This window comes from Theropithecus gelada, chromosome 3 (genome assembly GCF_003255815.1).
Source record: "Theropithecus gelada isolate Dixy chromosome 3, Tgel_1.0, whole genome shotgun sequence".
NCBI classification, from domain to species: Eukaryota; Metazoa; Chordata; class Mammalia; order Primates; family Cercopithecidae; genus Theropithecus; species Theropithecus gelada.
Genome location: NC_037670.1, coordinates 173,166,841 through 173,193,187, shown reverse-complemented (window position 1 = coordinate 173,193,187; position 26,347 = coordinate 173,166,841). Strand labels below are relative to the sequence as shown.

General features: G+C 44.5%; 2 protein-coding genes and 1 pseudogene across 12 annotated transcripts in view; 2 read left to right on the top strand and 1 right to left on the bottom strand.

Moving 5' to 3' along the window:
- The window catches only part of EZH2 (enhancer of zeste 2 polycomb repressive complex 2 subunit), a 77,675-nt gene extending 75,452 nt beyond the window's left edge, over positions 1–2,223 (top strand). For all 6 annotated transcript variants that reach the window (XM_025379824.1, XM_025379825.1, XM_025379821.1 and 3 more), the window contains 3 exons: positions 189–269; positions 424–508; positions 1,899–2,223. In XM_025379824.1, the coding sequence (XP_025235609.1) occupies positions 189–269; positions 424–508; positions 1,899–1,959 (227 nt within the window). In that variant the 3' untranslated portion in view covers positions 1,960–2,223. The remainder of the gene's footprint in view (positions 1–188; positions 270–423; positions 509–1,898) is intronic.
- Positions 2,224–8,509: 6,286 nt separating this feature from the next.
- CUL1 (cullin 1) overlaps positions 8,510–26,347 on the bottom strand; it is a 103,769-nt gene continuing 85,931 nt past the window's right edge. For 2 of the 5 annotated variants that reach the window (XM_025378530.1, XM_025378529.1), the window contains exons 11-22: positions 26,210–26,316; positions 23,625–23,673; positions 23,112–23,243; positions 21,902–22,019; positions 20,753–20,829; positions 20,144–20,275; positions 17,771–17,863; positions 11,743–11,790; positions 11,581–11,663; positions 10,922–11,027; positions 10,222–10,335; positions 8,514–9,119 (exon numbers count right to left, since the gene is read on the bottom strand). In XM_025378530.1, coding sequence (XP_025234315.1) covers positions 9,039–9,119; positions 10,222–10,335; positions 10,922–11,027; positions 11,581–11,663; positions 11,743–11,790; positions 17,771–17,863; positions 20,144–20,275; positions 20,753–20,829; positions 21,902–22,019; positions 23,112–23,243; positions 23,625–23,673; positions 26,210–26,316 — 1,140 coding nt within the window. In that variant the 3' untranslated portion in view covers positions 8,514–9,038. Of the gene's footprint in view, positions 9,120–10,221; positions 10,336–10,920; positions 11,028–11,580; positions 11,664–11,738; positions 11,791–17,770; positions 17,864–20,143; positions 20,276–20,752; positions 20,830–21,901; positions 22,020–23,111; positions 23,244–23,624; positions 23,674–26,209; positions 26,317–26,347 lie in introns of those variants that run through there. The other 3 variants (XM_025378527.1, XR_003118493.1, XM_025378531.1) reach the window with 3 other exon arrangements.
- LOC112620564 lies at positions 15,226–16,103 on the top strand (annotated as a pseudogene). The gene has a single exon (XR_003118548.1). The product of XR_003118548.1 is annotated as a signal recognition particle 14 kDa protein-like (transcript).

Here is a 26,347-nt window from a genome sequence, read left to right as displayed (position 1 = left end):
TGATTAATTTTAACCTGGAACAATAGTGTGTTCTTCCAAATATCATTTCTTACTGAATGAAGTTGCTTGAATGATTTGCTTTTGCAGGCAAACCCTGAAGAACTATAACCGGTTGCATTTACAGAATCATAATAGCTTGATTTACTTATAACTGAAATTATTCACTGGGCTTATTTTCTTCTTTTTAGATTTTGTGGTGGATGCAACCCGCAAGGGTAACAAAATTCGTTTTGCAAATCATTCGGTAAATCCAAACTGCTATGCAAAAGGTAGGTATCTTTGACGTCAGAATTGGAACTCCCTTTTTAATCCTGTGATGATGGACTTGAATACTTCTGGGATAGTTGTTTGTTATGTGAACAAGTCAGTTGACCTCCCATGGCCTGTCTTCATGCTCACTGACACCAGTGTGTCTCTTTCCAGTTATGATGGTTAACGGCGATCACAGGATAGGTATTTTTGCCAAGAGAGCCATCCAGACTGGTGAAGAGCTGTTTTTTGATTACAGGTTGGTAAAGTACATTTCTAACATGATCTCTAAGGGCTTTTTCTACTGGATTGTGAACGCTGGGCGAAGGATTTTTTTAGTTCTTTGCTAGATGTGCTGAGGGGTGGGGGTGAGTTCTTTTGACGGGTCGCTTTGCCTTGAGCATTAGTGGGGAATTAGGTTATACTTTCCTGTTATGTATTCATGATCCATTTATTTATTATACAAGTCATGCTTATTTTAAAAATAGAATCAAATCCATGCAGAAAGCCCCGTTTCTCACCCGGCTGTTGACAGCTGGGTGAGTCCTAGACCTTCTCATATCATGCCGCATGCTGCATGCTTGCTTGTGGAGCGTTTTTCCAGATAAGTGTGATCACACTGTCCTATAGATTTTTCTGCAACATGGTTTTACTTGACAATATACTATGTATATCTTTACTGATTAGATCTACTTGATTTACTGTTTGCTATAATACTTATTACACGTATCATTACCATTTTAAAAGGTGCTGTTGGCAAATCACTGTCTGGTCACCCTGTGGGGATGCCTGGGACATGTGGGCCACCGATGGTATCTGTGTGGTTAGGCATTAGGCTGCCAGTTGACACAGTCAAGCTCTGTGGGATACATTTAAGTCATCCATTGAATACAGATTTAGGTGCAGTCAGATGACTGTCTAGTTAATGAACTCCTGTGGTCCCATGTACATCCCATCCAGAAGCTGTCTTTGAGTACTGAGTTCTTGCATATTCAGGCTGGCCTTTAATGGCTGTTGCATAGCCGAGAGCTCTCAGTGAGGCAGACAGGGTCTGAGTGAAAGGCCTACTTTACTGAGGGCCGCTGCCTTCATTCCAGGCCGGCTCTGAATGAAGAGTGGGGGGTGGAGCTGGGGTTGGAGGCAAAGCCATCCAGTTTCCTTGGGAGGGCCTGGTGGCCCCACCCACTATTTCTGGGTGTCCACTGTACTCCAGTTCTTTCTTCACCTGGGGGAACAACTGGCGAGCTGCTCTTTGGCCCTCTTTGCCATGGTCATCGTTTTTTTCCAGACCATGGTTCTATTTTGCCTTTCCACCGTCGGGCCTAAACATCATGATGTGGACCAGCCTTCCTGGGGCCACTTGCTTCAGAGGCATAGGGGAGGCTGGGCAAGCTCTGGAAATGCTTGTAGACAGGTTTGTTCAGTTCAGAACTTGGCAGCGTCTCAATTAGATGGCCAGCAATGCAGACCTACGCATTGCCTTCTACGAATGTGCCCTCATGCAGGCAGCTGTATAATTGGATTTTTTTTTTTTTTTTAAAGACATTTTAATGCACCCACTGTCTTCAGCAGGCTTTGTTGTGTTAAGTCTCAGCACATGTTGGATGGGTGGTCATCCAGCGGACATCTGCTTCTTCCTGTTGTTTCAGATACAGCCAGGCTGATGCCCTGAAGTATGTCGGCATCGAAAGAGAAATGGAAATCCCTTGACATCTGCTACCTCCTCCCCCTCCTCTCTGAAACAGCTGCCTTAGCTTCAGGAACCTCGAGTACTGTGGGCAATTTAGAAAAAGAAAATGCAGTTTGAAATTCTGAATTTGCAAAGTACTGTAAGAATAATTTATAGTAATGAGTTTAAAAATCAACTTTTTATTGCCTTCTCACCAGCTGCAAAGTGTTTTGTACCAGTGAATTTTTGCAATAATGCAGTATGGTACATTTTTCAACTTTGAATAAAGAATACTTGAACTTGTCCTTGTTGAGTCATCTCTCATAACATGTCAATAACTGCTTTTAATACTGCCCAACAAAAAACTTTTAAATTTACCTCCATGGGTTTTTTAGTTGTCTTTGTATGAATCTTGATTTTAACTAATACTGCCTGGTAATATGTGGAAGACATTCATAGATGAAGAACTGCTGTGCATCCTGAGGGCTGACCCAGTAAAGGGCTTGATTTTATAGACAAGACCAGGGTGGGTGGGTACGTTCCAGTCAGCTGTGCAAACTGGAGAAAGTGATTTAACCTCCAAGTCTGTTCCCCATATATAAACTGACAGAGTAGACTTAGGTTATTTTTAAGAACTCACCTAGTTCTAAATGCCGTTAGTCTAGATAGAGTTCTTTAGAAATACAATATAAGTTGGGATTCCTTACCTACCTACTGACAGGTATAACCAAACTAGTTTTGTGTCTTCTCAAAGAAGAGGTAAAAATCACAAACTCTAAGCGTCAAGGAAACAACATGTGCCTTGCCCGCCTTACCATGTGGTCGGTCTCAGAATTTGGGGGAATTTCCCTGCACCCTCCCCCGGTACATTCACCAGCAGCATCATGGGAACCCTCATAACCGCTGCAAACCAGACCACACTCAGTTACTGGCAGTTGCCTTTTCTACAGTTAGATTTTATTTACAATGTGATAGGATTAATGTGAAACCTAATTAAATCGACTCATCTTGCTTTCCAGTTCCACAACATTTGCGAGATCAGGTCTCCATCACATCAGTGCACAGGCGCAGCAACTTGAGTCCTAAAGTTAATTTGCCACTTGATTTGGGATTGAGGAGACCCTCCCTCAGCCTCGTCCCATGGTTTCTTAATGACAGTGCTGATCTATTTTATGTCTAAATAACTATCTCCACTCTCACCCAGAAAATGGTACCATCCACTTAAGAGCTTGTTGCCCTCGATGCCCTCATGTTCCACTCTTGGCACTCAGCAGGACCCTGAGGCAGTTACTTCATTATTTGGGTTAGGTCATTCTCTAGATGGCTCAATGGCCTTGCTTAGGCACAGGCGAAATGGAGCCCATCTGCTCATCATTGCATGTAGGCCTGTTCATGAGACCCCAAAGATTACTTGGGCCCAAAAGTACCTGTTGACATGGCTCATTCCAGCCACAGCCCTCAACCCATCCTCAGAGGAACAGCTGGGAAATGGATCCTTGAGGCCTCCAGTGAGCACGATGTACCAGAGCCCCAAAGGCATAGGAAAGACAGAGGGGCGTGATGGAAAGCAGTGGTTTTTGAGCCCTGTCTGATGTATTCTCAGTGCACAGCAAGCTTTTTGTACCATGATTTGAAATGTGCTTCTGTAAATGCCTCTTCACTGACTTCCATGAACACAGATTTCTGAACAGAAATGCTTGACATAATAACCCATTTGATATAACCTATCAAGCTTGTCTGGCCTGTGGACGGCCGGTTGCATACAGCCCAACACAAATTCGTAAACTGTCTTAAAACATTGAGGTTTTTTGTGAATTTTTTTTTTTTTTTTTTTAAAAGACAGGGTATTTTGCTCTGTTACTACTCAGCCTGGAGTACAGTGGTGCAGTCTTGGCTCACTGCAACCTCTGCCTCCCAGGTTCAAGCAATTCTCCTGCCTCAGCCTCCTGAATACCTGGGATTATAGGCACAGGCCACCCCACCCGTTTAATTTTTGTGTTTTTAGTAGAGGTGGGGTTTCGCCATGTTGGCCAGGCTGGTCTTGAACTCCCCCTAGTGATCCACCTCGGCCTCCCAAAGTGCTGGGATTACAGGTGTGAGCTGCTCTGCCCAGCATGGCTTTTTTTTTTTTTTTAAAGCTCATCAGCTACTTAATACAAGGCTTGACATATACAATAGGCAGCACCTCACCCACAGACTAACTTCTGTTGGTTAGAGGCACCCAGAAGCTGTGCCAGGTTTTCATTAATGTCTGGTTCATCCCATCTCCAGTCTTCACTGTCTCCATGCCGCGTCCTCACTTCCGCTTCTGCCCAAGGTGTTCAACTCTACCAAAGTCAAATCAAATGTAAACCCACACATTTAAGCTTGTAGATAGCTCATCAAGACTGGATCCAAGTGTAAACATTTTGAAAACCATATTCTGTTAAATAATTCTTAATGGAACTAGTTGAAATAATTGCCTATCTGCTCAGTCCCTTGATATAAACAGTTCCAGTGAGGGCTACACAGGGATACCTGGTATTAGAAGTGGTCCACACTCACCTGTTACGGCAAGGGCATTGTTGGGGCTGGGCCCTGGACAGGGTCATGAACTGGACAGATGAGCGATGAGGGTATAAAAAATGAACCTGGGCAGCCAAGTGACTGATTCCTACAAACAAGAAGTCTTCATTAGAAGGGGGATTCAATTCACATAGCTGAAGGCCAGCAAGCATGTTTTCCAGCTGGGCTGGTAATTCTAAATTTCAAAGGAAAATTAGGTACCAATATTCATCAAGGAGCAGCATCTTAAAATGCTGTCAGTAAAGATATGTTACATTACAGCACCTGTTAGTCCTATAATCACTGTGTCTTACCCACTAGCTGGGGCCAATCTTCAGATTCCCGAGTTGGGGTGTGCCTGGCCAGCAGTCTGAGTCTATACCCCATGCTTAACAGAGCCCAACCAGGAGACTTACCCTTCCAGGCAGGCGCTGAGATCAAGGTCCTCTCTGGTTCCCTCAGGCCGCAGCAGTACATACTTAGCCTGTGCATCTGGTCTTAGTACACAGCCCAGCTCTGATTAAACCACAACGAATGTTTCTACAACCCAGGGGGTAAAATATTGATCTTATAAAATGAGTTAAAGTTGTCAGTAGATTAAACCTTTGTTGCTGTGATATTGTTTCCAACCTCTTTGGCCATGATTCCAAGATAATCAGCCTTGGTCTCAGTGGGTAACAACCACGCTGTGTAGACCCCCACTAGGATTTGGCAGCAAATAACAGCCCCAGGTTTTTGGTGTTCTAGAGAGAGGCTCCCCTATACTTCAAAAAAGGGTAAAAGTAAGAGTGACAATGTGAGCACTCTGGGGCTAGATTAGTTCAGTGATACTGCGCTTGGTGGTTCTTTGTAAACCATTTTTCTTTTTTTGAGACGGAGTCTTGCTCTGTCGCCCAGGCTGGAGTGCAGTGGCACGATCTCAGCTCACTGCAACCTCTGCCTCTGAGGTTCAAGCGATCCCCCTGCCTCAGCCTCCCAAGTGGCTGGGACTACAGGCGTGCGCTACCACAACTGGCTAATTTTTGTATTTGTAGTAGAGACGGGGTTTCACCACGTTGGCCAGGCTGGTCTCAAACTCCTGACCTCAAGTGATCCACCTGCCCGGCCTCCCAAAGTGTTGGGATTACAGGCGTGAGCCAATGTGCTTGGCCACAATTTTCACAATTACAGCTAGTAACAAAAAGCCAATTGTGCACACGCAAGTATTTTGTCTGAGAAGAGGGCTTGAGAACTGGGAGGAATGTGACCTTCCTCCTGGGCTCTAACCATGCTGCCCACATGTAGGGACTGAACACCAGGGGGTTTCCAGAAGCCTGGGACTCTGCCTCTAAGCGACTTATTAAGTTGTCCTGAAAAAGGAATTCCTCAGAGAATGTCTCCCTTTCCATGTCTTATCAAGAGAAAAGGAGTCTACCTACACATAAGGGACATTTGGACCTAAACACAGGTCTTGAATTGCCTTTTCTTTCACACCAGTCAACACGGTACACTTAGCCAGTGGAAGGGGAGCAGGTAAAGGCCGGGAATCTGAAGGTGTGGGGTGAACTCCCAACTCGCCCATCTCTCAGCTCACCTTCACTTACCGTGAGGAATTTCCACGGGACCAAGGTACTTACCCAAGTGCCTGCTTGATCCCGGAGGGACTGAAGAGACCAGCAAACTCATGACAATATTTCCGGAATATCATTCACAGGACTGAAATGCACAAGCTCTTGAGGCAGGTCTGTGGTGTCCTTTGCAGCATGCTTTTCTCACAGGCATAACAATGGACTGGTTTGAGGAAAAGCAGGAGGTGAGCTTCACTCCCAGTGCGGCGCGACCGGGGCGTTTCCGGGCTGTCCCGTGGAGGGAGGGGTGGAGTTCGGAACACCAGCTGCTTCCTGCCTGGCTTCTATACTGAGACTCTTCACTAGATTGTTTGAAAAAGGGGATATGCTTAAAAAAAAAAAAAAAAAAGTGTGGAAACCATTAAATGCTCAGTTGATTACCATTTTACTTTTTAACCTGTGTGACTTTTTTGTGACAGGGTTGCTTTGTTTTCCAGGCTGGAGTGCAGTGGTCTTGGCTCTCTGTAGCCTCAGCCTCCTGGGCTCAAGCGATCCTCCTGCCTCAGCCTTGTGAGTGGTTGGGACCACATATGTGCGCCACCAAGCCTGGCTAATTTTTGTAGAGATGGAGGCTCCCTATGTTGCACAGGGCTGAGCTCTTTCCAAGTGCTGGGCTTACAGCCGTGAGCTATCTTGTGCCTGGCCCTCTGTAATACATATATATTGTTTTGAGACAGAGTCTCGCCCTGCCGCCCAGGCTGGAGTGCAGTGGCGCGATCTCAGCTCACTGCAACCTCTGCCTCCCGCGTTCAAGTGATTCTCCTGCTTCAGCCTCCCGAGTAGTTGGGATTACAGGCGCCTGCCACCACGCCCGGTTAATTTTTTGTATTTTTAGTAGAGACGGGGTTTCACCATGTTGGCAAGGCTGGTCCTGAACTCCTGACATTGTGATCCACCCACCTCAGCCTCCCAAATTGCTGGGATTACAGGCATAAGCCACCGTGCCCAGCCCCTATGTAACTTTTTTAACTAACCCGTCAAGTGTCTGACTGTCCTAAGAAACCCGAGGAACTTGTACTTATTTTGTTAGCTGTGTCTTCCCTCCACCTGCCTAACTTGCACTTGGGCACAGGTATGGTATACTAAGGATGTTCGAGATTTATCACTTACAAAACCTGTGAGGTACCTGAAGCTTCTATGAGGAAAACAAAGTTACTGGGAGCAAAGCAGCATCCCCGACCCTGGCTGGGAAGTGACTGACCCGGCAAATGAGACAGAAGGAAGAAGCTACACTGAGGCGCAGGCAGGCGACATGTAGGGTTCCTGAAGGGAACCTGGATGTGGTTACATCCGTGCCGGGAGGAGGGGTGGGGTGTGCATCCCCACGGCCCAGGACCTCCTCTCCTGGGGACACACTGGGGCAAACATTCCATTCTCAGGGAGGAGTAACTCCTTTTTCTTTGAGACAGAGTTTCGCTCTCGTTGCCCGGGCTGGAGCGCAGTGGCACGATCCTAGCTCACCACCACCTCCGCCTCCTGGGTTCACACCATTCTCCTGCCTCAGCCTCCCGAGTAGCTGGGACTACAGGCGCACACCACCATGCCTGGCTAATTTTTGTATTTTTAGTAGAGAGGGGGTTTCTCCATGTTGGTCAGGCTGGTCTCGAACTCCCGACCTCAGGTGATCTGCCTGCCTCGGCCTCCCAAAGTGGAATAACAGCAAAGAACACGGTCCAATTTGCCAGCATGTGCCTGAAAAGCAAGGGAACCTTGGCTCCCTGACATAGTGCTGGCACAAGGGTGAGTCCAGGGAGCTTCACCAGTCAAAGCCAATGTTTTCATCTGTCAGCTACTCATAACCACCTGCTGCAACCGGAACAGAAGCGTGGACGAGCAGGCTCTGACGTGTCCCGAGCCCACGACCGGAACAGAAGCATGGCCGAGCAGGCTCTGACGTGTCCCGAGCCCACGACTGGAACAGAAGCGTGGACGAGCAGGCTCTGACGTGTCCCGAGCCCACGACCGGAACAGAAGCATGGCCGAGCGGGTTCTGCCGTGTCCCGAGCCCACGACTGGAACAGAAGCGTGGCCGAGCGGGCTCTGCCGTGTTCTGTGCCTGTGCTCTCCACGCAGGAGAGGCTGGTGGCGACCAGGGATCCTGGAGCCCGCCACTCACCTTCAATCCTACCTCCTCTACTCACTAGAGGCATCTTCCCTCATCTGGCCTCAGTTTCCCCACCTGCAAAAAGGAGGATACTGTTTCACACATAGGCTGTCAGGGTAACTCATTTAGTCCTTACAAGTGTCAAAGAGAACCAATGTGTGGTCAGCGACTCTCACTGAATCCAGTGACACAGTGCATTCAAGTCACCACAGAAGTCACAAAAATAAGCAAGATTTTTTTTAAAGGATTACACCGGGGCTTAAAATTTTAAGATCTTAAAAAATTTTCAATCCAAAGAATACAGCCCTTTTAAACTACAGGAAGACACTAGGAATATAAATTTGCACAATCATTATATCTTTTATTTACATATAGAAATTAGTAAAACTTAAAACAAAACCAAATGCGACTTGTACAGAAATCCTTTAATTTTCTTTATTTTCACACATTAAAAAATGAAACACACTATACAAATGGTTTTCATAGCAGATTACATGTGGGTCCATTCACACTTGCTCTCAAAGTGCTGCCAACGTGACAAGTGCTGCCAAGGCGACAGCTGTGAATCGGGGAGCCCATGTATTGACGTAGATGCGGTAGCATGCAGCCCTCGGCATGGAGGGTCAGTCCCCGCTGTTCTTAAATTAGGGTAAATGGCGTTGGTGTCCGTATTTACAGACTTGAAATGTATCAATCCTGAGCAGTTCCGATGTAAATCCGAGACCAGCTGATGGGAGTCTTGGTCTCAGTTTTAAAAAGGGAGGTCCAATGGCGGCAGGCTGGCTGCTATGAACTTGAGTTGTTTTCATTCTTTCCAACATGAACTATTTGCCGCGGGTCACACAGTCAGACCCTTCCAGAAGGGTTAAGCCAAGTAACTGTAGGTGTCCTTTTCACCATCAACTCGCTCCAAATATTCTTTCTCAATTAGAATGTCAATGCATTTCTGGGTGTTATTTTTAAAAAGGAAGAGGTAGTGAAAGAGAAGAAAAACACAAATTATCATCAGAACAGAGAGAGGTTGCCCCCACCACAGATCTCCCCATGCGGAGCTCAGTGGGGAGCAGTGCCCCCCGCCCCAGATCTCTTAGCATAGTTTCACTTCCTGGGCAGCTAAGCCGTTGTGCATGGAGTTCGTTTAATTTCCATTTCCTTGACACTTGCTGAGGGGGACTCCAAGTCCCTCCTGCACCCGCCCTAGGAACTGGAGCCGGGTGCTCTGGGAGCCCCATGGGCCAGTCTCTTTCTACCACCAAAGTCTGCTTGCCTCTTGAGGCAGGACTCAATCTCACAAGAAGAGGCCATGAACAGACAACAGGGGACCGTGGAGAACCCCCTGAACAGCCATGAACAAACTGGCATCTGTGCCAAATGTAACCCAGGAGGGACACTGGGCCTCCTGCCTGTTGAGGGAGTCACCTGTCAATGCCACCCCTGAGGCTCCCCACTGGCTGTGCCTTACCCAAGTGGTTTTGGAAAAGGAAAGTCCTGCTTCCCAATCAGAACTAAGCAAAATGTCAACAGTAGGCTACATAAAGGAAGGTGTGTTCCCATAACAGAACACCCACAAAAGTCACAAAAACGATCCAGTGCTTCTCGATACTGCAACGCAATGAATCTCCCAAAGATACTGCTGAGAAAATTCTTACCAGGCACGGGAGCGTGTGCTCTAGAATCTGTCTATGTATCACGCATAAGCAGGCAAAACTGCTTTATGGTGTCAGAAGACATGACAGTGATTTTCTATGGCACCACAGGTATTAGCTGGGATGGCTTCCGGGATGCTGGTCATGTTTTAATTCTTACCTGGGTGCCGGTTACACAGTGTATCGACTGTGAAAGTCATCAAGCTGCCACTTCATCATCTGTGCACTTCTTTGTACGTGTGTTTCAATAGCGTTACACTGAAGCTTTCTTTTATAGAAATCTACTACATACAAAGAAGCCAGCTCCCTCCTCCTTCGTGCTACAGCAATCCATCCACTTTTTGCTACATCTTTTATCTTCTAAATTAAGGAAGGAATGTGACTGCTATGTAAGTCCTGTACCTTGATCACAGGGACCCGAGGTTTGAACCTGGAGGACAGCTGAGTGAGGACCTCGCCAAGTAACTGCTGGTGTTTCAGAACCTTCCTCATCTTCATGATTCTCACGATGGCCGCCTATGCAACCAGATAAGGAAAAAGAGGTGCATTTAGAGCTGTTAACAACTTAGTATTGACAGTTAAGGGCAAGCCGCACAGAGGCTGCCAATGCTATGCACAGGATCACCATTTCCTAATGGGCAACAACTGTCCTGCCGGTGAGACGGGAGAGGCAACCAATTCTACTCGCCTATGTTTCAACTCTAACGTGGCAAACATTACGTTTTGGTCTTTTCAGCAATGTGACCTCTATAATTTAACTCAACCATAAAGCATTAAAAAAAGGAGACAAAATTAAGTCAAGGCCTCGGAAGCTGCCCATCCTCCCCGCTGAAGCACTCTCCTTCCCCCTCGTTTCAGCTGGGCCTGCCACAATGTCTGCTTTCCAACATGTAGAGCAAGAGGACTGCCCTGTTTTGCCTGGTGACATAAAGGACTAATTCAGATAACAAGGCCCTGGCTCTCGGCCTTGCCACCTTCTGCCATCACAGAGCCATTCATCTGGCAATCACTCCTGAGTCAGCCCCGCTCCCCCACGGCCCGTTCTTGCGAGCCATTCCTGCGTGAGGGACCGCACACCCGGCACAGGCATACAGGAAGTCACCTGAATCAGTAGTTTGCGGTCTTCCTCGATATTTTTGTGTGTGGTTTCTTGTTCCTGCTTCTGTTCGGTTTTCATTGGCACATTGATGTTAACCCTTAATTTCTTACTATCAAGAAAATGGAGGAAACCGATCACTATCATGTTAAAAGGTAGGCAATGAAGGCTGCTTTCTATTTGTCAACCTTTAAGCAGTGCCCCTGCTTCCCCAGACAGAGGGGAGCGTTGATTTCTGTGAGCTCTATGTGAAAACGCCTCTACCCGGCACTGGGCAGAGTCCGATCACAGCGTAGTTTCCTACTTGGCCATTAACAGGGACATCCACATTACAGAAAATCCAGGTCCTTAATCTGCTCTCCCAAATTTTGTCACGTGAAATAAAATCAAGCCACTTGGACATAAAGGTCCAAACTTTCCTGATGAGCCATTTAAGGAGACTTATGTGCCAAATAAATAAACAAAAAACCCAGCAGCTCAGAGCTGGAGAAACATCAGGCTTGCTGAATGGAATCGAAGGCCTACCTCACACTCCCAGCCTAGGGCCTGTCGCTTCATACTGAGTCCCCGTCTCCCTCGGTTCACAACAATACTGAGATCTGTGCTAGGGCTCCCGGGGGACACGTCTATGGTCTAGGGCCATCTATTTATTAGATTTTTCTTACTTTTTATAACCAAGATATAATTTTATTAAGGTATCTGGCTTCAATTCCACTTCATCAACATTTGCATTTTCATCTTCCAAGACCTGTAAGAAAACAAGTGTTACTATATAATCTCAGGAAAAGGCTTTCTTCTAGCATAAGATAGAAAGTGCACAAACCTACCAGTAACTTTGACTTTAATAAAATCTGTAGGACTTGCGCCAAAATGTCCTGCAATTAAAGAGAAAAAGAGGAAGTTAAAGGGACAATGCATTTTTCTTTGCAATAACCACCACAGGCAACATCATGGTCCATTTTCCATTAAAAAAAAAAAATCGCCCAAAAAGAAGAATATGCTGGAAGGAAAAAAAAGTTGGTACTTCTCAGAAGTTTGCTAAATTTACTGCTTCCTTCCACCCTGACTCCTAGAAGTGAAATCAACCCCTTTCTGGCCTTGACCACCCAATAATAAAAATGAACAATTCTGTTATACTTAAATCAGGTTGAGTCACCCTTATCTGAAATGCCTCGGACTAGAAATATTTGGATTTCGGGATACTGTACTGGATTTACAGATTCAGCAGCCCTGATTGGAAAATCCGAAATTTGAACTGCACCATGAGCACTTTTTTTTTTTTTTTTTTTTTGGAGCATCATGTTGGTGCTCAAAAACGTTCGGATTCTGGAGCATTCTGGAATCTGGATTTTTGGATTAGAGATGTTGAACCTGTATTGGAAGCCACGCACAGTGAAATCTTGAGGAACCTCTTCACTTCTTAAGCGCCTGACAGCTCATCTTGGACACCGATCATCACAAAAGAAATATTAAAGAGCTGCCCAGCAGGACTGAAAATAATGTCCTGCTCATGAGAACGATGGGGCTCAGCGGCAGGCGACCTCGTCAGCTTGGCTTTGATGCACTCAAGCACGTTGTGTGGCCCCTCATCTGTGAACGCTGGGTGTGGTAAACGCTTCCCAGCCCTCCTTCAGCCTCCCAGCTTTATGATCCTATGAAATCCAAGGGGACCAGCCTGAGGGCACTCACACAGTCACACGGACTCTTACAATCCATGGAGAGTGGAGTCCTGGCATCATAATGGGTACCCATTCTGGTCTGAGGGTACGTGGTTAAAGCTGTCAAAGTGAGAGGCCTCTCTCTAGTCTAGTAACTGACCCAGAGCTGCACAGCAGGCATTCCAATACTGCCAGCTGCATCTAGAGTAGGGTGCGGGGGTGCCCACCTCCTGAGCCAGGTCTGATTGGACAACGTCTACTGTAGGCAGAAAGGAGAGAGCAGCTGCTGCCTCCTGAAGGAGTTCTAACACTGAGAACCAGTCCGGAGAGTGGCCGAGAACCCTGATCAGAAGAAGCCAAGCGAAGACAGGACAGTCACCCCTGTCAGCCTTGTCCTCAGGGCCCGTCTGCGACTGGACAGTCACCCCCGTCAGCCCTGTCCTCAGGGCCCGTCTGCACAGCCCTCCCCATAGTCTAGGGGGCAACCCAGCCTCCAACCTACAAAGGCACAAACTCATTTTGTTATGAGAATTTGAAGATATATTTGTCAGTAATTTGAAGAATGACTACAAAATAGTCATTCAAAATGACTTTCCTAACTCAGTCCATAAGGCCAGTATTAGCCAGACACTAAAACCAAACGAACATCTTGAGAAAACAATAGAGCAATGTCCCTTATGAATATAAATGCAAAACTCGAGAAAACACCGGCAAGCTAAACCCAACAACACAGAAAAACGATTAGATACCATGACCAAGTGGGATTCACCCTGAAAACAGCAGGGTAGTTCAACATCAGTGCAATACACCACATTAACAGACAAAAAAAGCACAGTTACTTCGCCAGAGTAGAAAAAGCAGTTTGACAAACTACAGCACTCTTTCATGATACAAAATTCAATAAGCTAAGAATAAAAGGGAACCTCTTTAGTCTGATAACGGACATCTAGTAAAAACTCACAGCTAACACCGTCACTGGTTAGCATCGCAGTTAAGCAGTAAAAGACTGGAAGCTTTCCCAGTAAGGGCAGCAACAAGACAAGGATGCTTGTTCTTACCACATCCATTCAACAGTGTACCACAAATTCCAGCCAGAAGAATCAGGCAAAAAAAAAAAAAGACAAACAAACAAGAAATAAAAGGCAGCCAAATAGGAAAAGGAAGAAGCAAAACTGTCTGTATTTATAGATAATATGGCTGTATATCAAAAAACGCTAAAGAATCCCCCCAAAAACTATTTGAGCTAATAAATTAGAGCCAATAAACTTCAGCAATGTTATAGAATCAAAATATAATGAGTTGTATTTCTATACATTTGCAGTGAGCAATCAGAAAGTGAAACAGGCTGACATGGTAGCTCATGCCTGTGTAATCCCAGCACTTTGGAAGGCCAAGGTGAAAACGTCACTTGAGTCCAGGAGTTCAAGACCAATCTGGGCAACACAGTGAAACACCATCTCTACAAAAAATACAAAAATCAGCTGGGCATAGTGCCAGCTACTCCGGCGGCTGAGGAGAGAGGATCATTTGATACTGCAGTGAGCTGTGACTGCACTATTACACTCCATCCTGAGCAAGAGTGAGACCTGGTTTCAAAAAAAACCAGAAAAAAGTGAAATTAAGAAAACAATTCCACCAGGCGCGATAGCTCACGCCTGTAGTCCTAGCACTTTGGGAGACCGAGGCAGGCAGATCACCTGAGGTCAGGAGTTCGAGACCAGCCTGGCCAACATAGTGAAACCCTGTCTCTACTAAAAACAAAAAATTAGCCAGGCATGGTGGCTTGTGCCTGTAATCCCAGCTACTTGGGAGGCTGAGGCGGGAGAATTGTTGGAACCCGGGAGGCAGAGGTTGCAGTGAGCCAAGATTGCACCACTGCACTCCAGCCTGGGAGACAGAGCAAGGCTCTGTCTCAATTAAAAAACTAAAAACCAATTCCATTTACATTAGCATCAAAAATAATAAACTAGGAATAAATTGACAGTAATACAAGATGCATACACTGAAAACCATGAGACACAGTTGAAAGAAAAGACAACCTAAATAGATGAAAAGACATCCAATGTTCATGGAATGGGAGACTTAAAATACTGTTAAGATAGCGACACTCCCCAAAGCAATCTATCGATTCAGTGCAATCCTTATCAAAATCTCAACTGCACTTTTTGCAGAAATGGACAAGCTGATCTTGAAATTCATAAGGTAACATAAGGGACTCACAATAGCCAATATAATCTTGGGGTGAAAAAACAAAGTTAGGGGTCTCCATTTCAAGATTTACTGCAAAACAATAGTAGTCCAGACAGCGTGATACTGACATAGTATAGATATAGAGATCACTGGAAAAGAATTGAGAATCCAGAAATAAAGCCATGTATACCCATGGCCAGCTGACTTTTGACAAGTCTGTCAGCACCAAACAACAGGGAAAGAACAGTCCTTGGCCTCAGACTAGGCAATGACTCCTTAGAAATGACACCAAAATCACAAACAGCAAAAAGAAAAAATAGATAAAATAGGCTTCATTAAAATTAAAAATGTGTATATAAGAAAGAGAGTAAGAAGACAACCCACAGAATGGGAGAAAATATTTACAAATTACGTATTTGATAAGGATCTAGTATACAGAATATTAAAAGAATTTTTAAGTCGAGCCAGCGTCGTCGCGATGGTGGTGTTGGAGAGCGAGCAGTTCCTGATGGAGCTGACCAGACTTTTCCAGAAGTGCCGGACGTCGGGCAGCGTCTATATCACCTTGGAGAAGTATGACGGTCGAACCAAACCCATTCCAAAGAAAGGTACTGTGGAGGGCTTTGAGCCCGCAGACAACAAGTGTCTGGTTAAGAGCTACCGATGGGAAAAAGAAGATCAGCACTGTGGTGAGCTCCAAGGAAGTGAGTAAGTTTCAGATGGCTCATTCAAACCTACTGAGAGCTAACATGGATGGGCTGAAGAAGAGAGACAAAAAGAACAAAACTAAGAAGACCAAAGCAGCACCTGCCGCAGCAGCAACAATAGCAACACCAGCAGCAACAGCAGCACCTGCCGCAGCAGCAACAGCAGCAACACCAGCAGCAACAGCAGCACCTGCCACAGCAGCAACAGCAGCAACACCAGCAGCAACAGTAGCACCTGCCGCAGCAGCAACAGCAGCAACAGCAGCAGCAACAGCAGCAACAGCAGCACCTGCCGCAGCAGCAACACCAGCAGCAACAGCAGCACCTGCCACAGCAGCAACAGCAGCAACACCAGCAGCAACAGCAGCACCTGCCGCAGCAGCAACAGCAGCAACACCAGCAGCAACAGCAGCAACAGCAGCACCTGCCGCAGCAGCAACACCAGCAGCAACAGCAGCACCTGCCACAGCAGCAACAGCAGCACCTGCCGCAGCAGCAACACCAGCAGCAACAGCAGCACCTGCCACAGCAGCAACAGCAGCAACAGCAGCACCTGCCGCAGCAGCAACACCAGCAACAGCAGCAACAGTAGCACCTGCCGCAGCAGCAACAGCAGCAACAGCAGCACAGTAAAGGGCACAAATTTCCTGCTTTCACCAATTAACCACTGAACTGCTATTTTTCCCTTTTGGCCACATAGCTAGGTTTCTGGTTCCCCCACAGTAGGTGTTTTCACATAAGATTAGGGTCGTTTTGGAAAGAACAGTTGCAATGTTTATAGGGTAGTTGTGGTAAGAATCTAGTTTATTTTGCATTTGGTTAATTGGTCTGTGTTGCATGGTTATATTCTCCTGGATTATAGATTAAAAGTCTCTGTAAGACTAAAATCTATAGATTAAAATCTCTGTGAAGAGCAAGCTATCATTAAACATGTCTGTTTATCAAAAAAAAAAAAAAAAAAAAAGAATTTTTACAACTCAACAACAAAAAGACAAATAACCCAACTGAAAAACGGGCAAAGAATCCGATCAAACATTTCTCCAAAGAAGATATGCAAATGGCCAATAAACACAAAAAAGATTCTAAACATCATTAGTTGTTAGAGAAATGCAAGTAAAAACCACAAGATACTACTTCATACCCTGGGATGGCTATAATTTTTTTTAAAAAAGAAAATAACAAACGTTGGAGAGGATATGGAGTAACTGAAAACTTCATACACTGTTGGTGAGAATATGAAATGGCACAGCCACCATGGAACAGTCTGGCAGTTCCTCAAAACGTTCACAGTGATTACAGGACTCAGCAATTCTATACCTGGGTATACACCCAAGAAAACTGAAAACATGTATTCACAGCAGCATTGTTCATCATTGGAAACAACTCAAATGTACATCAACTGATGAACAAATAAAATGTGGTCCAGCTATACACTGGATTATTCGACCACAAAAAGAAATGAAGTACCAACACACGCTATAACATAGGCAAACCCTGCAAACAGTATACACTAAGGGAAAGAAGACAGGCACAGAAAGTCATGTGTTATATGATTCCATTTATATGAAATGTCTGCAGCAGGCAAATTGATAGGAACTTAATGGGTGTCAGGGGCTGGGAGCTAGTCGGTAGTTACTGCTAATGGATGCAGGTTTCTTTTCGGGATGATAAAACCTTCTGGAATTGGATAACGGTGGTAGTTCTCTAAGCTTGTGAATATACTGAAAACCACTGTGTACACTTTAAAATGACTTTCATGTTATGTGAAATTTTATTGTCTGAAATATATCTCAATCAAAAATATGACTAGCAGGAAAAATAACACTAAGGTGGAAATTTAAGCTTAGTAGGAAAAGCCTAGCTGGAGAAACAGTTAGGAACACCAGCAGCAACACTCATTAAATGAATGAGGGAAATGCATGGATGAGGAGTATGTGTGCGTTACACCGAGTTTTATTTTTAAGAGACAGGGTCTCCGTCACCCAGGCTGGAGTACAGTGGCATGAGCACAGCTCACTGCAGCCTCGACCTCCCAGGCTCAAGTGATCCTCCCGCCTCAGCCTCCCAAGAAGCTGGGACTACAGGCACGTGCCACCATGCCTGGCTCAACACTGAGTTTTAAAATTAAGACTTTCATAATGCGCATTAAAATCCTGGAATAAGAACATATTCATATTCATGAGGCAAACATCTATTTCAAATTAAAGATGCCCATATCCTCTCCCTTATCTTTCCTAACAATATCCACGAGAACAAGGAAATGGCCACTCGATAGAACGAAGAGGCTGAGATGAGAATACCATTTTAATCTGGGTGCTGTCGGTCAGCTGCTGCACGGTGTAGGCATCTTCCGTGTTGTACTGAAGCAGGATGGCCATCTGGAATGTAGATGCCTTTGAGGCCCCCCATAGAAAAGAAAAAGAAGGAAAACTTAAATGCATGGAAACACCTCCAAAAATACATGGCCTAAGTCTGAAGAACTTATTTATGAAACAAATTCTTTAAACAAGTACAAACAAAGCGCAGATCTATTTAAAAGGGAATATAAAACGTAGCAATGCCACCACAATGCAACATCTTCCCAAAGTCATTCATCTTCCATGTTTTCAAACATTAAAATAATTTGAAGTTTTTTCAAAAAATGTATTGTCTATGTGGATATATACTATAGATATGTATGTCCCCACTCGTTTATAGCGAAAATCACATATACACACACCTGGTATATGTGGACATGTTAAGCATCAATCTCCAAATCTGTTTTTGGCACATGAGCTAAGAAGTATTATCTTTTGGCACATTATTGATGTAAAACAACACAAATACCAAATTATATTTGGTTTTCTAATCCTAAGTACTTTACTATGAAAGTAGGAAAAAAGTAAGTAAAGTATGAAATGGCAAGTGCACTAAAGGTTTTCTTTTTTTGAGACAAAGTCTTGCTCTGTCACCCAGGCTGGAGTGCAGTGGCACAATCTCAGCTCACTGCAACCTCTGCCTCCCAGGTTCAAGGGATTCTCCTGCCTCGGCCTCCCGAGTAGCTGGGACTATAGGCGAGCACCACCACGCCCAGCTAATTTTTGTATTTTTAGTAGAGATGGGGTTTCACCATGCTGGCCAGACTGGTCTCCAATCCCTGACCTTGTGATCTGCCCGCCTCGGCCTCCCAAAGTGCTAGGATTACAGGCTGAGCCACTGTGCCCGGCCCTAAAGTATCTTCTAAAGACAGGTAGCACGCATTGGTTCCTGATCGCTGAGTGTGTGTGAGCAAATGAATGCCCCTGAAGACTCCTTCCCCTCTTCTCCCTCTTTTCTTGCATAATCGACAGCAACAAGTAATGACCCATGACTGTCAGCCACTGCTCGCCCAGCCAAGACCTCAGTCAATGAAAAGAGAAACAAACAAAAAATGCCACATGCTCGTTTCAGGGGGGCCCACAGACAACAGTGCTTCCAGGGCCTTGAACAGAGACACAAGGGAATGAGTGTGTTGCTAATGTCTTCTATTGGGCCCGCTCCTGGCTGCCTTAACATGGCAGACACACCCTAGGCAAAGCCTCCGCCTTGTCAAAAACTGGACACTGAAATTCCAGGTACTAGAGTCAAACACATGGATTCTTCTACGAATATTTAGGGATAAATGAAACAAAATTTCAATTATATAGTAAGAAACATTCAACTTGATAAAGACCTCTGGAGCCAGCGTAACAATACTATGCATTTTAACAATTTTAAGTCAGAGTAGATTTATGAAAAGTTTAAATTAATGAGCAGCTTGAGCCTGCAGAACAACCCATTCTGAAGTTTTTTAATACTTAAACATAGACTTGTAGTTGTTCTCAGAAGTTTATTGGTGAAACCTTCTCAGAGACTAAATTATGCCATTACTTGTGAAGCCCACTCTGTACAAAAGTGGAAGTAGAAAGAGCCTGGAGTTTTTTTTTCTTTTTACTTTAAAAAATTTATAGAGATGGGGTCTTGCTATATTGTCCAGGCTTGTCTCAAACTTCTAGCCTCAGGCAATTCTCTGGCCTCAGCCTCCCAAAGTGTTAGGATTACCAGCATGAGCCACCACATCAGCCAAGCCTGAACTTTAAGAGAAAAGACTTTAACTGAAATTTTGGCTCAGCTACAGATAAGCTAGGATTCAGAGAAATTCACTTCAATTAACCCAAGCCTCAGTTTTCTTACCTACAAAATGGAAATATTCTTAGTTACACAGTTATAAACTAGGTTATACTCAATATCGTTGTAAGCACTGTTGTTAATGTGAAACTGCTTTGTCAAAGGTGGAGAGCTGTTATAATTAAATGCACGCAACTCCAGCGTTTTAAGTCACTACCTGAACACTTGATGTGTGTCCGGCAGGAGCCGTGCCAAACACTTAACTAAATACGTTATTTAACTTTCACATCAATTCCCAGTATAAGCACTAACATCCCATGAATGGAGGAGAAAACTGAGGCTCACAATCATTAAATAACTTGTTCCCCAGCCAGAAAGAATTGGAATTTGGCTCCTCTGATTCTTACAACTCCATGCTTTAAACTTGCCACTATTTCACCAGAAGCTGAATTCTAGATTCTGCTGCTGAGTCAACTGCTAATGATTTCTATAATTTACCTTATGCTCATTTAGAACAGAAACATTTTAAGACACAAACGTGATCTTACCTGCAAAGTATATCTGTTTTTGAAGCAGTTAGTTACCAATTCTCCTTTAGACAACTGATATAACCACGTCAATTTTCGGCCACTGTGGCGGCTGGCGTAGAAAGCTGTGAATCGCTGATAACTACGTTCCAACTAGATAAAAGGACAGCATTATATGGAATACAGATCTCACCACGTCCTACAGGCAGCGTTTCTAAGCAAAGCACACTGTTCCAAGCCTACAGTACAAAGTCAGTGCTTATATAAAAGTAAAATACAAACGCCAGGTGTCTGCCTCTCTTGTAAAGCGCTTTAAGCACTGGAAGGTACAATCTTAAAAAAGGTTCATACTTCAAGACCAGCAGGTTCGTCAAGGTGTTCATTACACAACTAATTAGGTTCTAATTACAATAAAGAAATGTGTGTAGAGTTGGGCCAGCCAGCCCACCTTTAGACATCCAGACGTGCCCCACCGCACAGGGCTCTTCCCTGAGTGCTGCCCCACGGTTCACTGTGAGGCAGCCAGCCGGCAGGAAGGCCGTCTGCAGGCCTATCCCCTTCCACAGCGAAGGCTGCCCCGCCCCACCCTCCGCCTAGCACTAATGGGACGGCAGATAAACCCATCCTTACCTCTGACGGCAAGGCGAACGTACACGACTGCTGGAAGGGCCAGGACCCCGAGCTCAGCACTTGAATGCTGAAGTCCACTGGGGGGCGGAAGAGAGGGGAGAGTGAACATTCTGGAATACATTAATTCGTTTATAAATTGAAAAATTCAATCATTTCAGATGAATGTAGGTTGCTCTTTATTTAAAAAGCACATTAAATAAAAATCCTGCTTGAATATAAAATTAAGAATTGAACATTTTATTCAATTAAAATTAGCAAAAAGCGCAAGAGCCAGATATTCTTTTCTTCCAAAGAGTGACAGTCTTCATTTCGCTTCCACCTCGGAATCCTGCTGTCACATGCCTGCCCTGCTTCCCTTGCTTTCCTTTTCAGTCCTGAATCACTGAGTCCACTCAAGCCACGCCTGGGCTCGCCAGGCCCGGCATCATCACAGCCCCACACTCATGGAAACTTACAAGCAGGAGAAAACCGCTAACTTCAGTACAGTGTCAGTTATTACTGTGAAAAGACACACATGGTCTATAAATTATAACAGTAATTTCATCTTCACAGATAGTTAAAAAGCCCACTGGCAAAACTGTCCGGGTTTACAAAGGAATTGTTATCCTGATTTGGGAAAAATAAAACTCTCCATTTTTCATTTAAAAAGACACAGATGATCAAAAGATGACATAAGCATAAATCTGCCATTCTACTACTATGCGAGGCCTTAAAATACCAGCTCAGCTGCCTCTCCTGGAGAACCGAATCACCTGTATCTGTCTGTACTGATCCCTAATCCCAGTCTGAAGCCACAGGTCTTTAGCTTGACTGTTACCTATGCAGGCCAAGGGAACATTAAAATAAATGCTAGAATGGATTCAAGCTAAGGTTTACTATAAGACAAAACCACGCCTGTGAGTCCCTCCCCAGATCCCAACAGGTGGTGACCTCGCCCCAGTACAGCTGACACCACTTCAGGGGCTGTCATCTCCTAAGGTCACACGGGAGTTGGGGGAGGAGGGTTGGGCATTTGGGAAGAATCTCCTGATTCTTAGTTCTTGAATTTCTGACAACGTCCCTCCGATCTTCACCTAATACTTTGTCATTTCTTCATTTGCTACAAAGAACTCTGCCGTAAACACAACAGACAGACACACGGATACTCACAGTCTAGGGGTTCAGAATTTGTCAAGTGCTTTTTGAACTGCTCGTTCAGATCTTTGCTCACGCCAATGTCTTGAAACATGCGCTGAAGTTTAGAGGTGTACTCGAACCCGCAAGCTTGCTGAGAAGAACCCAGGTGACTGTCTTATTAATTTGTATAAAAATATAAATGTATACAAGGGACTCTCAGAGAAATCAGAGTATACAATATATAATTATATGGAACTACTAGCAAAGCTAGTAACATTTTGCTATATTTTACAGTACAAATATGCATGGATTAATATTAATACACTGTCGAAAACCCCACAACTCTATGTTGCACAGTGAAGTCTTTGCACACACAATTCACGCACAATTTATGAGCATCTAAGAGCAAGGTGTCCTGGCACTATGGTAGAATACAGTGATGAAATAATTTGTCTCTATCTCTTACCAGAAACTGAACTGTATGCCCCCAAAATCCCTGTGTTGAAGCCCAAACCTCCAATGTGATGCTATGTGGAGGGATGAGGTCTTGAACGTGGGGCCTCACAACGGGACTGGTGTGCTTGTAAGAGACGCAGAGGAGCTCTGCGCTCTCTGCCACGTGAGGCACTGCAAGAAGGTGGCTGCCTACACAGTCAGAAGAGGGCCTGCACCAGGAACCGAATCAGCAGGCACCCTGATCTCGGACTTGCAGCCTCCAGAATTGTGAGAAACAATTTCTGTTGTTTAAACCACCTGGTCTATGGTATTCTCTCACGGCAGCCCACGCTGACAAAGATACCCACATAATTTCGGGTCACAGTAAAATATGCTCCAAGTCAGATAAGAGCAGTCGACAGCGCTGACAAACAGGTGCGCAAAGGAGGTGGCGGAAGAAGAGCTGCCGACAGCAAAGCAACCAAGCCCAGAGCAAACAAAACCTCCACTCAGCTCCAAGGCCAAAGGTGTGGGAGGCAGGAGAGGCCCCACAGATGGTGAGCTGAGCCCAGCCAGGCCTGGGTAGGATGGAAGCCCCACGGGGCGCGTTGGGGGGAAGGGGTCAGGAAGGCACTGGGGCCCAACGAGAGTAGAGCGATAGTTGTGGGAGGCTTTCAGAAGAGCAGCGGCGGAGCTTCTTGTACAAACCACTGCACAAACTCCTCTGCCTGCCTCATAACATGGAGAGACTAAGAGCTGTTTTAATAATGACTCGGAAGCTGGGATTTTTCAGGAAGATGAAACTCACCTTTAACTTGGAGATCATGCTGGCTTCGGCATCGTCACTCGCGCTATTCTGGTGGACGAGCCTCTTGGCGAGCATCTTCGCATAGAACTTCTGAAATACGTCTTTGTCTTCTATGTACTTGAAGACAACCATCTGGCAAAGCCACCGAGACAACACACTTAATAAGCACACACACAAGCCGACAGTGCAGAGCCGACTGTCACCGGCCACAAGCCAGGAGCCAAGATGTGCCCTTGGCTTTGGGCAGGTCTGTACGCCAGCGTTTATGATGGCAAAAACTCCACCCCAGAGTCTTGAAAGTTTTGTGAATCCCTTAATTCAGTGAGTTGGACTATTACTGAGAAAAATCTGAATGCTAAAAGTAGTAACTCAATTTAGGAAGTAAAACCATAGATTCAAAATAAAATCAATGATTATTACTTTTTACACTTCACAGGCCCTCTATAAATAACATGACAAACAGCTTGTGAAATACACAGCTACTGGAAATGGGTATGATCATGAAGCACTTACCACTTGATTGAGTGTGTCTTCTAGTTCTGCCTCCTCTGGGTTCTTGGAACTGAAAATTTAAAAAAGATACCATGTTTTAAAACATCAGTACATTTAAACAAGCACCACTCAGCCAGAAAGCAGGTTCAAGCATTCAAAAGATCAGTTCTCATCAGATGAGTGCAGAGGAAGAGGGAAGGTTGACTTTCCTTACAAATTGGCAATCTCATACCATAACCTCATCATTGAAGAACAGATTATGAAACAGTCATTTAGAATATCCAAGGTGAAAACCAACAGGAGATATTTATAAAACGTTTCCAAAAACATTCTGAAGAAGTTTGCCTTTAAGATAATCCACTTAAACTTCAGTAAAGGAAATTCACTTTACCAATTGCTTTCTAGTCCGCTGTAATTGAACTTTGGAGAAATAAAAAGGCACATAGATTCCCTTTCATGGCCCAGTCATTAAAGATAATGAAGGGGTTTAAATTCCTACTAAACTGCTGCCCTCTGTAGTTATATGTACAAGAGATGATTGTCCTTTAACAACTGATTCACTCTATGAACAAACAATAATTCAAAAGTGACTTAAAGGTAGATGAAGTTTTGTACAGGTCTTTTCTACAAGACTGCTTTATAAACAACACCCCTGATTCATAGAAAACGAATCAGCCACCACAGAAACTCTGAAGATGTGTCTCCAACTGGAGAACAGTTGGTTCAGAAAAGCCAGCCCTATTCTCGGCACTCTTGGGTCAGGGGTGTTCCTCTTCCCTTGGAGCAGTTTAACTTAGTGCCTCCCTGACTCCACGCGCCCAACACACACTCGTTAAATAGATGCTGTGGAAATGTCTCTGCCATTCTGTCTGCATCAGTGGCCTTAACCAGTAATCAGTAGACTTGACGAGGGACATTTATGAAAAGACAAGGGATAAAAAGGACACTAAGGCCAGGCAAGGTGGCTCACACCTGTAATCCTAGCACTTTGGGAGGCTGAGGTGGGTGGATCACTTGAGGTCAGGAGTTGGAGACGAGCCTGGCCAACATGGTGAAACCCTGTCTCTACTGAAAAAAAAAAAAAAAAAAAAAAATTAGCTGGGTGTGGTGGCATGCCTGTAGTCCCAGCTACTCAGGAGGCTAAGGCATGAGACTCGCTTAAACTCAGGAGGCAGAGGTTGCAGCGAGCCGAGATCATGCCACGGCATTCCAGCCTGGGTGACAGAGTGAGACTAAGTCTCAAAAAAAAAAAAAACCAAAAAAACCCAAAAAAAACCAAAAAAAAAAAAACCACAAAAAAACATACCAAAAAAACCCCACGATACTAAGTGTTCTGTCAAACAAACTGAAGACCCAGTAGGATATCTCCATAGTCACAATATGCAGCCCCCCAGAATGAAACCAAGTCATAAGAGGCCTTCCAATTTAAAGCCCCTTCTCATTTCTGGAGAGGATCCGACTTGTTAAATTACACACTAACCCAGGAATAAATATTCCTGTTTATTGCAATAAACAAGAAAAAAAAAAAAATCAAACACTCAAGAGTTTCTCACTGGCCTTGGGTAAACTGGGTTAAGAGAAAGCTATTGACTTTCATCAAATGTTCTCCCATCATTTACCAAAAAGGCCACATAGTTTTTACACAGTTCTCTCTGTTAATGTAGTAAACTACATCAGACTTGGTACTGCTGGGTTATCCTGACGTTCCTAGAAAGCTATACTATGTTTTGAAGACTTATTATTTAGTTCACAGGTAAATCTGGCTTGTTAATATTTTACTTAAGAATTCTGCAACTCTATTCTCAAGTGACACTTGTTTGTAGTCTTTTCATTCTGGTATGTGCGGGTATTCTCGGTCTCTTTTGTATTGGGGTTATGCTAGCCTTCAAGAGCTGTTTCAAATATAATTTATTAATATCAAAACCAGTATAATTTGGGAGTGGGGAAAACTATTGCAACAGAAAGCCAGAAGGAGACTGGCTTCCTTCATTAAAATCTTTAAAACGTATTGTTGTGATATTTGGAGTAGAGCATCTCTAAACTGAAAGAAACTTAAAGTGAAAGAAGCTGAGAGAAACCAGAACACACAAACAAAACAATCAGTGAGAACTTAAAAACACAACGCAGAGGAGAAAGCTATATATTATCTTGCTTCCAGATCTTAATACACATACACTGATTAGAAAACATATCAATTGAGAAATGAGATTCAAAAGTAAAGAATATGAAACAGCAACAGAAACTCATCTAACAAAAACAAATTTAAAACTACACAGAACAACAAAGGTAATCTACGGCCATACCACCCTGAACTGAACGTGCCCGATCTCGTCTGATCTCAGAAGCGAACAGGGTGGGGCCGGGTTAGTACTTGGATGGAGAATAACCAAAGTCGCACAATACACTGAGACACCTTCTGTTTTCAAAACAGCCAGTGGGAGGGAAGGTGGATTTTCAACCGGAAAGACGATTACGTTCAAGAATTTTCTCATGAGGCACAAAATTTACAATTTAAGGTATGTAAAATGTAATGTAAGTTTTAATTCCTCATATAAAAGCTGAGATTTTAAACAGGCAGACTAAGAAAACATAGGGTCATTTAATACCTTTTCTTCAACAAGGAGTCACAGTATCGAGCCAGCAACTCAGGGGATTTACTGGATGACTGGGCCATCTTGGTAACCGCATTGTTGTTTATGAAGCGACCACAAGCCTGTGTTACACAGAATACAGTTAGAGACAAA